The sequence below is a fragment of the Pteropus medius genome, unplaced genomic scaffold (assembly GCF_902729225.1).
Source record: "Pteropus medius unplaced genomic scaffold, Ma_sr-lr_union100, whole genome shotgun sequence".
Classification (NCBI taxonomy): Eukaryota; Metazoa; Chordata; class Mammalia; order Chiroptera; family Pteropodidae; genus Pteropus; species Pteropus medius.
This window is the reverse complement of record NW_024340848.1, coordinates 7969862-7985602: the sequence shown is the minus strand read 5'-3', so window position 1 is coordinate 7985602 and position 15741 is coordinate 7969862. Positions and strand designations below refer to the sequence as shown.

At 41.2% G+C, this 15741-nt stretch overlaps 1 protein-coding gene across 2 annotated transcripts in view; it reads right to left on the bottom strand.

Moving 5' to 3' along the window:
• The window catches only part of HS6ST3 (heparan sulfate 6-O-sulfotransferase 3), a 570512-nt gene extending 565214 nt beyond the window's left edge, over window positions 1-5298 (bottom strand). For both annotated transcript variants that reach the window (XM_039837969.1, XM_039837975.1), the window contains exon 1: window positions 4341-5298. In XM_039837969.1, coding sequence (XP_039693903.1) covers window positions 4341-5047 — 707 coding nt within the window. In that variant the 5' untranslated portion in view covers window positions 5048-5298. The remainder of the gene's footprint in view (window positions 1-4340) is intronic.
• Between the last annotated feature and the right edge of the window lie 10443 nt (window positions 5299-15741).

The window sequence follows — 15741 nt, the reverse complement described above, 5'->3', positions numbered from 1 at the left end:
CTCCAGTTCCAGCCATTTTTGAAACCAACTCTACCCCTACTTTTCCTATTGTCTGGTTATAAAGCCAATAATTCCTCTGTGGCTGAACTAAGTTTGAGTTAGGTTTGTACCATCTGCAGTACAGAGGGTATTGTCTAATATAGAATTCATAAGGTTCCAACTGCTCTCACAGGACCAATAGAACACAGATCATAATAGAGAAAAATTGCCAACCCACCCTACAAAAGGTTTGGATGGAATCTCTTTCCAGGACTATTTAAGAATGAGAGCAATACTCACCAAAGATCAAGGTCTATTTTCCTTAATAACCTAAGTTTATAGGCTGATACTATTTGTCTAAAACTGTATTCCTAGAACGATCATAGTGCCTGGCATATAGTAGGTGCTTAAGACACTTTCTACTATATTTTTAATAATAAACAAAAGAAACAGTAGCCAAAACATTGAATATACATTACTAAAATGAAGACCTGAGTGCCCTGGGGAAACCTTAGACAAATCAGCTCACTTCCTTAAAATCAGTTACCCACTTGCCATATAAACTGTGGGACTAGATTATCTCATCAGTCTTTTTTACTCATAAAATGTTATGATTCTATCCATACTCACCAATGGCAAAGAAAAGTCTAGTAAAGACCTGGGCATGCAGACAAAGGAGGAAAGCATACAGTAATAAAGAAATATGTAATTGGGGAAAAAAGCAAAAGAAAAGTAATGGGAAGAAATCATCAGAGATATGATAAAAGTGGTCATCAAATATGCTATCTTCCTATTAGTTTCCTATCTTATTCTAACCAATTTCTGTGGTCAGAAATGCCCTCTGTGCGGGATCCAAACTGCCCGTCACCAAGCCTTGCCCTTCCTGGGTTCATAAAATCCATATGGTGGTTCCTTCAACTCCACCATGCATCTCCGTTTAGTGCTGGCCTCCCACTTCCCACCTCCTCTCTCACCATGCCAGTCAGTGTTTCTTGTCACCAACAGAAGATATATCCAATTATATTGTGTGCCACCCATCCTTGTCTCCCATCCTGTTCCCTGAAGACTGACGCCCAAACGATGATAATTTTCCACTTATTTCTTATGTTTGGAACTTAGCATTCTGTCTCAATACAATCATAAAATGGCATTTCTATAAATTGTGTCCCATTTATACTGGGTAGCTCTAAGGATTGACTTCAGATCCTCTTATGAAAGAAGGCCTTGATTCAGGAAAATATTATTACAGTTAACAACTGATGTCTCAATATCACTATATACCTGCATATTAAGTACGATACGCCAGCATATTATACTATGAATAAACACTATGCTAAGCATTTTGTATGCATTTTCTTAGTTTTCATAACACCTGTTAGAGAAGTACTAATTATTACTTATGCTTTAAAGATGAAGAATCTGAGGCTCAGTAGGAGTAACTTACTCCTGGTTACACAGTTAGTAAGCACAAGAGCCATATCCATCTGACTCCAGAATCCCTGCTCTGACCCATTACATAATTCACGGGAGCACTGATCTCTGTGAGAAATGGGGATGGGACATCTTCGAGGGGACCAAAAGAAATTAAAGAACTAAAGTCAACATGATCTACTTCTCAATCTTGCTTAGAGTCAGTCCTATCTGAAGAACCTTGTTCCCATTATGTATTAATAGATTATCTGCCATTTTGCATTGTGGAAATGCACCCTCCATTATCCAGGCTAATGTGGTTGGCTGTAGAATGCCGTACACAGACATTCCAATGACAGACAACTAATTCTATCTCCTGTATGAGGAAGATGCTACTGAACATCTCTTCAACTTTTTCCCTATAGATTTTCATGCACAGCAACTCACATAAACCACAAATATTCTGTCCTACAGCATCTCGAGAAGAAAAGTAATTGAGAATACCAGGCTGGGGAGAGAGGATAAAGAAAAAAAGGAAGAAAGATTATAAAAAGTGCTATTCCCCGCCAAAAATAGAAACATTACCACAAAAATTAAAAATTAAAAAAAAAGCCAACTAGCGCAGGCTGGTTATCTGATAACTTGTAATTCAGGAAGAAATAAATGTTCGTGGTCCATTGCTAAACAAAGAAAAGCATTGGACTGTGCAATAGAACTGCATGTTCAAATAGCAAAGGTGGAAACTTCCTACGTCATAGAGTAGAAAGATAGTGAGTTTTTCTATAGAAGTGAGACCTTGCTGCTTCAATCTATATTGGGTCTGTAGCGGCAGCATCATTTCATCACTAAGCCAAAATTTCATTACTTTTAGATTCCATAATCTCTAATTCTTCCAAAATCTTCATCTACTCACTAAGACTTTTGTAAACATCAATAGAAAATACTGCTGATCCCTACTGAAGGGTCATTAAACGTTTCTATGTGATAATCAAAGTCTCTAGTTTTGGTGAAATATTAGCTGGGATTCAGGCTAGCAAACTCTTTGGGGTCATTCTCTCTTACTGAAATAACAATTTTGTTTGTTAGGAAGTTTGGAAGTAATAATTGAAAAACTGTTTTATGGCCAAGTAATATGTATAGTGCCAGCCAGGTGCTGGATTGACTGGGGGGATCACTTCATAAATTGTGGATGTCTGACCATTGTGCTTTAACTAATATAAAGTAATGTAGGATGTCAATTGTAATTGAAAAATAAAACATAAATAAATAAATAAATAAATAAATAAATAATAAGTAAAGTCCTAGATTTGATGTAGACCTGGAAAATAAGTTCTATGTATATATATTTAGAGAGAGAGAGACAGACAGACAGACAGACAGACAGACACAGAGAGACAGAGAGACAGAGAGACAGAGAGCGCCCGAGCGAACGCACGAGAGCCAGAGAGCAAGAGATACATTTAAAATACAATTACTAGCACCTCTGAAATAAATTTTAAAATAAAGCCTACCTTTCAATTAAAAAAAAAGAAAAGAAAGACTGTTTTAAGTTAAAATAGAGGAGCAGGCTTTAAAATATTATACAATTAGAAATATTTAAAAGTAAAGGCTCCTTAAAATATACTAAGGAAAGAGCCTAATGCTTTCATTCCAAGTCTAACCAATTTCCATTAAACAGAGAAAGCAGCAGAGAGGAGAGGAAGCATTTGAAAAACTGCCAGAGTAAAAAAAAAAAAAAAAATCCCATAATGAAATTTTGCTCATTCTTGGAGAAATGAAGTAGAATTAGATGCTTCAGTGATGGTGAATTCCGGAATCTGGGTAGCTGCCAGTAAATGAAGCTTTTCCATAATGTCAAATGCAAAAGCTATCTGATATCAACATATTGAGCTTGAGTTTTTAAATTCCTATTTCCTTACACCAAATTGTTTGAAACCTTTGAGATAAAAACTTCAATAAAGTAGTGTTTCAAGCTTTTAATACTTTAGTCCCTTGAGCAAGTATGTCAGATTAATCTTCAAATTGCAGTGGGCAGAAAGAACATTCAACCAAATTCTTAAGCCCATGCCTCTCTCAGAGGATGTTAATAATGTAAGCAGTTTCATTGGCTATTAAGATGTCAAACTTTCCTAATTTTCAACAGTATTACTATTTAAAAGGGGAAGGGAGGAAGAAGGCCATTCTCTCCTGAAAGGAAGAAATTTTACTTACTATATTTTTGTATCCACTTAGCATTTAGCACAGTGCTAGGCACAGAGCAGGCATTTAACAAATGCTTTTGGAATGGGTTGATGGATTGGCCTGGGGGAGAGTGAAAATCTTGCTTAGAACAGCATGAGTCAAAATCCTGGCATTGCTCAGCAACAAAAACCATCTCCAGAATTAGAGTTATCGAGGTAGAGCAGGAATTTGAATGTGTATCTTCAAAGTGCCATCAAGAGAATTGTTTCCAGAGCTGGCAAGCAGCCACCCAAGAGCCACTTAAAGAGGAATTAGACTTCCCTCAAGCTTCACCTTGCCTGGAAAACTCCCGCCCTGCCTTTCTACGCCGAGCTCCTTCTGCCTTTACTGGGTTTGGGTTTCCACTCACAGCACTTAGGTCCAAGATTCAACCTCGTTTATCTAACCCAGGCCTTCTCACCATTCCACGGTTTTCTGAACGTCCGCTCCGAGGGACGCCACACCGTTCTAGGCACAAGGAAGGACACACAGGACGGCTCCGGACACCTTTGAAGGTGAAAGGGGAGTGGTGGGAAGCAATGGGGGTAGGGGAGGAGCGAGTTCAAGACTAGGGCACTATCCAGAGGTTTCTTGTCCCCTTCCCAAAGCCTCTGCCCCAACTGCTGTAAAACGCTGGGGAACCACCAAGAATGCTCAGAGCAGCCCATGGTTGGGACTAGGGAAAGAACAGCGGGAGGTGGCAAGAAGCGAGACGGAGCAGGGGACAGTACCTGGTGTGGCTGTGGTTGCGGGGACAGTCTTTCTTCTCCATGATGGCCGGCACACAGTTGGTGAGCTCCGTCCAGTCTGCGTGCAGTCCGCAGCTCCAGCCAGTAGAGAAGCGGGAGAAGAGCCACGTTTCCTTCTTGCCCGGCCGGTGGCAGGTGCACTTCTTCTGGCCCGCTTTGCAGCTACACGGCTGCTCCAGCCGGATGTTCTTCACCAGGTGCCGGCCGAATGTGGTGCCCCCGGTCTTCTGGATGTGCAGGAACACGATCACGTCGCGCCCTTTTATGTTGAAATCCACAAAGCGAGTCAGGTCCTTCAGGGTGAAATTGAAGCGCGGCACGAACCGGGGCAGGGAGCCGTTCTCAGGGGACTCGGGGTCCGGCTCCTCTTCCTCCTCTCCCTCCTCCTCCTCCTCCGGGTCCCCTGGCTCCTCGTCCTCGTCTTCCGGCGCCACGGCCCCCAGGGGCCCCTCGGGCGGCCCCCGGGGTGGTGGGGGCAGTTGGGGCCGTCGCTCCCAGTCCTCGAGCGGCACCTGTGCCCGGCGGGCCGGACCCGGGGCGGCAGGCTGGCTGGCCTCCCCGGCGCGGGGCTGCTCCCCGAAGTTGGCGCAGGAGCTGGTGCAGGAGGGGGACACGTACTGGTACATGATGACCACGAAGAGGAGAGTGAGCACCGGCGTCAGCAGCCACTTGTTGAACCTTTCATCCATGGTCCCGCTCTCAGGCCGGCAGGCGAAGCGGTGGTGGCAGCGGCGCCGACTGGCGCCGGCTCGGAAGTTTCGGGGACTCAGGGGCGCGGCTCCGAGCCCGCCGCTCCTCCATGCCCCTGACGCCGAGGCTTGCGGCTGGCTAGCGGCCCCGCGGCACTCCGGCACTCGAGGCTGGCAGACCCGGGCCTGCGAAGCGAGCGGGAAGGCGGCCGCCCGCGCGCGCGGTGACGGCTTCGGCGTGGGGCGCCCTGCGCTCCCAGGGGCGCACGGCTCAGTCCGCTCCCTGCTTCCGCCCCGGCGCGGCGCGCGCTCTCAAGCGACGGGGGGCATCCTGCCGCCCGCGCTCAGGCGCTGGGGAGCGCGGCTCCAGTCCTGGACCTGCCCCCGGCCGCTGGGCAGCTGCGGCCGCGATCGCGGGGGCTGCATGAGGCTCGCCAGGGCGCCGGCCAAGGGCGAAGGCGCGGCCCAGCCCCGCCGCCCGGGCTGGCCACCGGCACCGCGACCCGCACGCGCGCGGGGCTCCTTTGCTCTCAGGTCGCGGGGCTCGAGAACCGCGAGGGCGGACGCTTTTCGCCGCAAGTTTTCAGCGGACCCCCCGCAGCGGCTGCGGGCTAGGCGACTGTGCGGAGCCGCCTGTCCGAGTGAGTCACACTGCTGCTCCGGGCTGGTCCGCCCAGGCGCGGGCACGCAGACACACTCGCACACTCTGGCTGGCACCGCCACAACCCGCCAGCCGGTGTGACAGGAGCCCTGCTACCCGCAGCAAAAACCTGCCCTAGGTACGGAGCATGCGCCAAAGCCTTCCCCAGCCCCGGAGGAGTTTCCAGGGGAGGAGTCCGCCGCTTCGTGGGACTCGAGAAGGCAGCTGGTGATGGGAATCCCTTCTGCCTCGAGCTAGAGAGATTTGAGAGAAAGGCAAAGGCGGAGCAAAGAGAGTCCAGGAGGAGAGCCTTAGCTGGCGCTGATCTGAGACCTCTAAATCGGCAGCTTTCTCAGTCTATAATTGGACAGAAATCTGGCCGGCCTGTTTACAAGGATAACACCTGCCCACCGCTGGGCCGATTCACCTAAACAGGACTCCAAACGAGTTGCCTGATCTCTGATCAGCAGGGAAAATTGGCTCTAGATTGCTTTTAATTTCGTCGCAAGACATCCTAACTGGTGTTCGAGTTTTACTCCAGTCCTTGTGTAACTACAAATTTGATGTGTCCAACTCTACAACTTAATTCAACCAGCATCCATTCATGGTGAGCTGCCATTATCCATTAAGGCATCTACTGTGTTTCAGGCTCTGTGTTCAATCCACACTTCATTTCTTCTAGCACCATACAGTCCACAACCATGCAGTACTTAGAGCATAAGAGGACTTTAGGGGTCACCTCCTAAAATTCATCCTACTAATACACACTGAGCTCCTAAATGTGCCCGATGTGGATAAGACCTACATTTAACTGTATTTCTTAAACTAAATAAGCTCTGTTTATGTGCAGAGGTTTTTTTAAACTTTATTTTACAAACGTCTAAAGTTTGCATTTACCTCAGATCCAAGTCTTTATTTAATCGCAATTTCTGGTTTGCAGGTAATGAATGGATGTACCATCAAATTGGAATAAATCCCTGGAGTTCCAGAAGAGTGGAGTGTGTTGAAGGTGGAGGCAATGCAGTTTGGTTCCCTGGCCTAGGCCATCGTGTCCCTCCTTGCTTCGCTGCGAGTCCCAGTCCACCACACCTGCCATTCCATGCCTTCATATCAGCCAACTTTCACACCTGGCCTCCTTATGGATCTATGAGGTACCTGTCTCTTCCCGAGACACTGTGTTGATTTCTTGCATTTGTCAGACTGTCCCCTTCACAGCCATCAGTTAAGATCAGATCTTTTTCAAAGATGCTAGCACTTGCCCGTAGGAAGTTATTTTTATTGTTCAAGGCGGTGGGAGTCTTCTCAACAAAGCTTTCCTCTTCTGCTTCCTTTCCTCTTTTCAACTCTATAAACAACCACAAACAGCATCCTTCTTGATACTGTATAAGCTTATATTAGTAAGAAAGGTGTTAGGTAAGATGAATCAGCATCTTTAAAGCTTACTTGATTCTATTTCTTTTCCTTTCACCTGAAGTTTAAAATCCTATTAATGGCATCACACTACTCTCCAGAGCAAGAAATTGAGAAAAAAAAGAAAAAGAAAAAACCACAAGAACCTGAAAAAAATCCAATCGTGAATGCATCTAGTTAATGGTGTTACTTATTTTATAATACGTAAGTTTGCTTTAGCAAAGTAAAAGTTTATACTTTTATATTACTTTATTTGAGAAGTTTCTCATTTTCTAGAAAATCACTTCATATCACATGGATAAATATAACTTTGTTAGCTATCCAAATGTATAACCTGAGTGCAGAGGGCAGTTTGTATAGTGGAAGGCACTTTCCTAGCCATTATCTCATTTGCTTCTTAGAGCAACACTCTAAGGAAATAAGAGGAGTATAATATCTCATTTCAGAGATGAGGAAACTAAACCAAAGAGGGTTAAGTGAAAGCAGAGCCAGGATTAGAAGCCACAAACATCCCTGAAATACATTCAAATTGCCATTGAAAAAATCCAATGAACATCAACAACAGAGCCCATAATTTCCTCTCTCCCCTCTTGAGACCCTTTGAGTCAAGAGGCAAGAAGAGACAATGGAATTGGAACAGAACAAAAAGAATTCTTTTGCCTCTCCTTCTAGATTTATAGGCAAAGCTGAACAATCTCTACATCCTGCGATATTGTGGCGCCTACTCTGTGAGTTTCCAAATAAACAGGGGAAAGACAATTACAATTTAACATGATTACATCATTGTTAAAATAAATTATTTTGGATAATTTCAGAAGAAAACTTTATAACAAACAAATGTAACAACCATGTTGCTAATAAAATGTATGTTTCCATAAATAAATGCACCTTTAACCCTTTCCAAAGAACGTTATCCCAGAAGATCTGTTTTTGCTTTCAGTAAAATACTTAACGAAGCACCACCGTTTCTTTGAGGTAACCACAAGGAAAGCAATGCATAAAATCAAGCAATTACACAGATAATTCAGGCATGGACCCAAGTATTCATTTTTAATGATAGGTAACTTTGGTTGTGTAAATACTATCTGTACCAGGTGTGGTCTCCCTATCAAGTTGTGGAACTTGGTGGGAAACTAATCAAAGCTCTTAAATCATGCAATAAACAGGCTTTCTTATCTGCAAGGGCAGACCTCACATTCAGGTGAAAATAAATAGAAACTTTCTGTAATTGAATGCTCTCCAGGTAAAATGGAAAAACATGTTTGCATTCAGCCTACTATAGTTACTCCATGATGACACCAGCTGGCAATTGTCTCTGGCTAACAGATTGCAGCTACTACGATTCCTACACAAATTATTAAAATAATAAAAATGATGTTTTCAAAGAGCTTTCTTCCACTTCCTTTGCCAGTCTAGCAATGAGCCTAACACTATTTGTGAAGCAATTTGTTCACCTAATTTTATGCCTTAATAAGCTTTACTACAATTATTTCCTTGCCTGGTTTCTTCTCTGCCTTAACTTCAGTACTCTTCTTCCCTGTTCTTCTCAATATTCTCAAACCCGTTAACAACATTGCACTCCCCTAGGATTCAAACTTTTGATTAGAACAGTCCCCATTTAATCAAGTTCAATTGGGAGATAAAATTGCATCTCAACTTCTCCATTTTCCCTTTGGTGCCAGAAACTGCCTTTGAGAATGGTGAGCAAACCCTGAAGGGATTAACAATCCAAAGAACCACAGAGAATAGTTTTGGGTCCCCTACATTTGCACACAGGAACATATAGATAAGAATGCCCTTCAGTACACAGGAAAAACTAAATAGATTATGTAAGTGATTGGCAGCGTGAATCTCTCCTTCAAGAATACAAAATGCTCTTTTACCGGGAAGTTACTTTTTAAAAATTTTTGTAAACCAAGACAAAAAAAAAAAAAGAAAGAAAGAAACAACAGTTTTGTGAATAGCAAGCAAAGCAGTAGCTTTCTTTTTTCTTAGGAAGTTAAAGCAGAAAAGTTTGCATGGGCAGAGCAGACTGCAGAAAGAACAGTGATATGTTGAACAGTGATACTGAATATGTTGCAGTTCACTACATGATTATAACTTTGGGGCAACCATAACCCTACATACTGCTTCCCATAAAGTCCTATTAATATAAACAGTTAATTGCTTACTTTATTATATAACAGTCTTCATTCACTGTAGATAGTTGCCTATGAGTAATGAATGGAATCTATACTAGTATGCATAATATATACATTAACTCAATATAGTGTAAACACATTCAGTAATCTTTTCATAGTAAATATTCATTTATTTCTTGAACAAGAGCTTGTCAAGCACTTATTGTATACCAGGTTTGGTTCAGAGTATTTTGGTTATAACATTAAACAAAACCAATAAGGCCCCTACCCTCATGTATCTTCCATTCTAACAGAAAAAATAAACAATGAGTCAGTAAAAAAGATTCATTCATTTAATCCAAAGATGTATATCAAGCCCCTAGTATGTTACCAGGTACTTTTAGGTACTTGGAATACTTTTGTGGACAATGAGGACAATATATTTTTCCCTCAAGTTTAAATTGTTGGACTTTGTGGGCCATTGTAAGAATATTACTCTAGAAGAAATGGGAAGCCACTAGAGGATTTGAACCGTTTTAAAAGGATCTGTTTGACTGCTTTGTTGAGAAGAGACTAAGTGGGAAAACACAGAAGCAGAAAAACCAGTTTGGTGGCTATTCTGTAACCAAGTGAGAGATGATGGTGGCTCAGACCAAGGCAGGGTGGTAGCAGAGGAGGCAGTAGTGCAAAGTAGTCAGAGTGCCTGCATTTTCAAGACGGAGCCATCAGTGTTTCCTGGTAGGTTGAATGTGGGGTGTAAGAAAAAGGGGAAGCCAAGGATAATGTTAAGGTTTGGGGCCCACACAACTAAAGGATAGAGTTACTATCCACTGGGATGTCAGCTGAGACCATTACAAGTTCTATCAGGGTAAATAAAGAGGGCCATGTGACAAAGAGGAAATGACAGGGATGGTGAGAAGGTGGCATTGGACAGTCAGAAAAGACTCTCGCTATGCAGGGGCAAAGGGGCTGAGACCCTAAGGTATAAAATGAACTGACCACATCAAACATCCTAAAGAAGAGCTTTCTAAGCATAACAGTGCAAAGGTCTGGAGTGGGAAAGACCTTGGCGGGATCGAGGTAGAGAAAGGACATAAGAAAGGGTAGTTGGGGCCAGATCATTCAGAGCCATGATAACAGGTGCAAAGGAGCCATTGGAGAGTTTTAAGCAAGGAAAAGACATGACTTATTGATATGAAAACTCACTCAGCTCCATGAGGAACAGATTAGGATTACGAAGTGAGAAAGCAGGGAAACCAGTGAGGAGGTTAGTGCAGTTTTCCATACAATAGGTGATGGGGGCTTGGACAAGGATAAGCAGCAGAGAAAATAATATACAGTCACTAGTCTACAAATTCGATATGGAATGACATAACTTCCTTCATTTTCTAATAACAGAATGAAACTTAGCCTTTAAGGTTCTGTTTCTTGAGCTAAAGGAAAATGAAAACTATGCAACTTAAGTTAACTCATTCACTTCTCAGTTAACCCCTGTTTCTTTGGGGTAGACATTCAGATTCACGCTTCTCTCCTCCCCTTTCTCCTTGTCTTCCTCTAGGGTAATCTAAGCTAAGGGAGTGTATGTGGCATCTTTGCATTGGCTGAAGGAGATGTGGTCTGTGGGATTCTCCTTTTTTCATAGCACTCCCCCACCCCAACGTGTAGATAGCCTCAGCTGGACTCAGGTGTAGGTCTTGATTTCTGCAGGGTCTTCTGCTGCCCGGTTATAACCTTAGCCATCATGTCCACGCGACCTGCATCTTACTCAACTGAACTGTGTCCTTTTTGTCTGCCGGACCTTTCAGCTGTTATATGGCCTTTTCTCAGGGGCATGTTCACAACTAAGACAGTGGCTTTAAACTCCATCAGACCCAGCACTTGTTTTGAACAAATATTTTTAAATAACCTCTTTAATAACCCCAAATTAAATGGCATAGATAATAGAACTTACAATTTTGCAAAAATTAACATAATGCCCTAATTTAATGTAAAGAAGATGCAAAAAAGAAAATAATTGCTAATAGAATACTGTGTATTTCAGCATATAAATGATCAGACTTGACTATAGTAGACTACATAAAGAAGTAGTCAAAAGCTTGTCTCTTAAATTACTTGTTTGGATGTAAAAGAAGTCAGTCCAGAAGCCATCCCTTTCAAGAAGAAAGTGAAAGAGCAGAGGTGTTAGCGAATACTAGAATTAAAAATAATGGTAGGATAAGTAAGAATAGACCTGACTTATAAATGTACATATGATAAGAAAAAGCAGGGAATAACCTTAAATGAAGAGAGATGACAAATTAGAGATTTTTGGAGTGAAGAAAACAAAGTATGATTCTCATAAATGAGCTAGGTCTTCTTTTTAAATGTCAGGTCAAAATAGTTCTCTATAACGTAAAATATCTCAAAAAACTTACTTTCTATCTTGAAATCCTACTACATATCAAGGCTAATTTCATTTCTTAATGTAATAGAATAGAAAGTCACATGGAGGGGAGACAATTCTATCATTGCTACTACCAAATGAATGCCAGTTGAGACTCCGCATCATTGTGAGAAGTTCAATCACCCCCTTAGGCATCAATACCACTCACACTCAGAATCTAGTACCTCCCCTTTCTTTCCTCTGTCAAAATAAATCAGTTTGAGGGAGATAAAAAGGCCAAATCAGTACACATTTTCCTCAGTCAGATTTTGGCTCTTGATAGATAAAGCCATATTTTAGAATTCTTTTTAAACGATACCTATTTTTTTCTTTAAAAAGTCTGATTTTGTATTTGAAACCAAATTGGACAACAGTAATTATACAAGGTCACAGAGCTGGTAAATGACAGAACTTGAATTTGAACCAGGTGATGTGATTCAGAGGTGGAGAGAAGCGACTTATTCAAGATAGATGTTGGAAGCCAAATCAATAGGACTTGCTGAAAGATTGGATAAAGGGGAGTGAACAGGGGATGAATCAAAGATGATTCTGAGATTTATCATTTGAGCTACTGGATGGCTGACAGTTCTATTTACTGAAAGGTGGTCATGAGAGAGAAACCACTTGGGAGGCTGAGGGTTCAGGAGGAATGAATTCTGAGTTCTGCTTTGGCTAAGTTGAGTAAAATACGAATGAGACAGCCAAATGGAGATATCAAATGTATAGCTGGATATAGGATCTTGAGCTCAGATATGATTGAACAAGAGATGAAATCTTGGCCATTTAAAAAAAATAACTAACACATAGTGGTGAATGCCCTATGAATATTTGTTGAAAAAAAAATCTGAGAACGACTAAGTAAGCAATCACTGTGGTCCAAGAGATATGAGACACAAATAAAAGGAATGGCAGTAGAACGAAACAGCAGAAATTTGAGATACATTATAAAGATAGTATCAATAGGATCTCCTGACTAAGTATGAAGGGATGAGAGAGGAGGAAATTGAGGATAACTCGAAGTATACTAGCTTGGAAAGCTACCTGGATGGTAAAGCCATTAATATGAGAGGAGAAACAGATAAAGAATTGGGAGCAAAACCAATGAAGATAGTTTTTAGTCCTCTCAACAAATTAAAATGTTTGCATTTTCAAATCGGTTTAAGCTTCAGACATTTACATTTCATTTTAAGGACGCAAGCTTTTAAAATATACTTTCATTTTTCTGCAGCAAGACAGATAACCTTAGTTTATTACTTTTGGAAGAAAAGTCTAAGTAAAAGTATATTTTGTAGACTATTTTCTCTTTTTTAAAGTTTTATATGATAAATCAGGTTGTAAGACTCCTATTTTCTACATTGGCAATGAATATTTTATCCTCTCTCTCTCCCTCTCTCTTTCTCTTTCTATCACTATTTATCTCTCTCAATATTTCTCACTCTGTGTCTCTCTACATGATAGATAATATAGAGATACATGTCTATGTATGTATGTATGTATGTACGTATGCATGTGTGTGTGTGTGTGTGCGTGCGTGTGTGTGCATATATATATATATCTCATAAGAAATCAAACGTCTAAAGCAGACTCTAAGAGATATTGTAAATGGTCGTTCTTTGCTCCATTAGGATGGCATTTTCCAAAAACAGAAAAATGCATGATATGAATGCTCTCTGAGGGCAGACTTTAAGTAAGACTCTTTTTAAAGCATTTAAACACATTGCTGTACATATAATAGGCATATGCATAAATTTCTTTGAATAAGTTAAGAAATAACTATGCTCTCCTTATAAATTGCCAGATGGGTCTCCACAAATTCCCTTACTAACAGGCACCTACCCTCAAACCCCTGACCTTTGCATGCGTCCTGTCTAAGGTGAAGTGAGCATTGACTCCTTTGGCAAATCATTCACTTGTCCTTCTACTACTGATAACAGCCTTTTTACTATGATCTTTTGCTACCATTTGAACTGAAGTTCCTAGAATCTGATGAATTGTACCATACAAAAGCAAAATTCTATTACATATATGTATATATGTATTCATTTATCAAAAACACTGGTCACTTTGCCATGGAAGCATATTAGCTATTGGGCAAAATTATTTTTGCTACCTTCTAATTGTTGTTATGTAGAATCTTATTATCTTCAAAGTTTTTATAATTATTTGCATTTATTCCCCTGAGGAAAATACTTATTGTCCTTAGAGCATTTTCTTAAAGCTTTGAGTTCTGCCATTATTGTTCTAGTTTTCTATTTTATCAAGAAAACATTTTCTAAATGTGAAAAACAACAGTTTAATGTAGCTATAAACCTGAACACTCAAACCCAAGTCAAGGTCCTATACACAACCTCAGAAGTGCAAATCCATTTTTATTCAATTAATTAATGTATTTGTTTTTAAAAATCGTGCTGTGAAATAGATGACTTTTTATCCAATTAATTCTTAATTGTGCTCCCAACACCCAAATTCAATATACATTTTTGCATAAAAAGTCATTTTGAAACAGTTGCTTTTTCATTTTTCTCCCTCCATGTAGCATAGCTGTCTAGTGATCATTCTTTCCTGTGAATTGCTATTAAGAATTTAATGCTAATTCTTCCCAACTATTGTTAGTTAAACGCTGTTCTTGTGATTTTATAAGGCGGCGATATATCATTTAAGTGTCTAACTCTGAGGTGCTGTCCTAATGTAGTAAATGTGAAAACATCTCATTTCCCTTAAAAAATAAGAAAATGAAACATCTGTCTTTTTAGGCTTTTTTTGTGGGAAGTTCTATTTGTAAAAAGCACAAAATGGCAGAGCAAGAAAAAACGATGAGTCCTTCACATGACAGCTACTCGTCCAAACTAAGCATACCACCCACGGAGTAGGCTCAGGTTTGCATGTAGAACATTAAAAACCAACACTAGATCTTGGCTACACCTATTCTACCATTTCTCTCTCTCTATATGTTAACTGTCTACACTCTACTATCAGCTCCCTCTTCTCACTCTACTACACACCATTGGCAAAGACCCACATCTCTCCAACACACACACACACACTCCATTCTTGGCAACTTTCCATCAGGAATACTCTTGCACACCCTATCCACCTGATGATCCAGTTTACCCTTCCACACTCAGCTGAAACATCTCTTCTGTGAAGCAGTCTGGATACTCCATCATCTCCTGTTTCAGGTAAAGGTAAATATCCCCTCTTCTGTTCAACCTCACTACAATTATGTAGCTCTACTACTTACTGTAGATTTAAATTATGTTTATATGAAAGATTCTTAAGTGAGACTCTGAACTCCTTTTAGGCAGGCACTATTGACTATTGATATCTGTATTTATCTAGCTGAGTTGGGCAGAATTCCAAGGAATTCCCAATGTCTTTGCCCCGATACAATCCCATCCTGCTGAGTGTGGGCAGAAGCTAGGATTACATTATATGTCAAAAGGGAGGTAATCCTGATTAGACCTGAGTCTTTTAAAAGCAGAAAGTTTTCTCCAGCTGGTTACAGAGGAAGAAGTCAGAGAGATTCATTCATTCCTGCTGACGTGGAAGAAACAGCAATAATTTTGTGTTGGGGACTGCATGGCAAGGAGCTGTAGGCGCTTCTAGGAGCTGAGACCCTAACCAACAGCCTATAAAACCTCAATCACACAGCCTCAAGGAACCAAATTCTGCCAAAACGTGAATGAACTTCATGTGGATTCTTCCTCAGCAATCCCAGACAGACAGTTGGCCCAGCTGACACCTTGATTTTAGCATTGTGAGACCCTGAACAGAGAACCCAGCCATGAAATGCCTAGATTTTTGGCCCACAGTATTATGACCTACAAACTGTGTTGTTTTAGGCTGCTATGTTTGTGATAATTTGTTATATTGCAATAGAAAATATGCTAGTTCAGTGCCTGGTGCATAATAAAGCATTGGCTGGTTAGTCGCTGAGTGGATGGTTTGAATTAATGATTGAGGTTGAGGAGGAAGGAAAGAAGAAAGAGAAGAAGAGAGAGAGTGAGGGAGAAGGGGAAAGGAAAGAGAGGAGGGAATAAGAAAGATGCTATTTAGAAAAGGTTTGTATTGTGGTCCATTCGAGTACAAATGAATTTTTAGA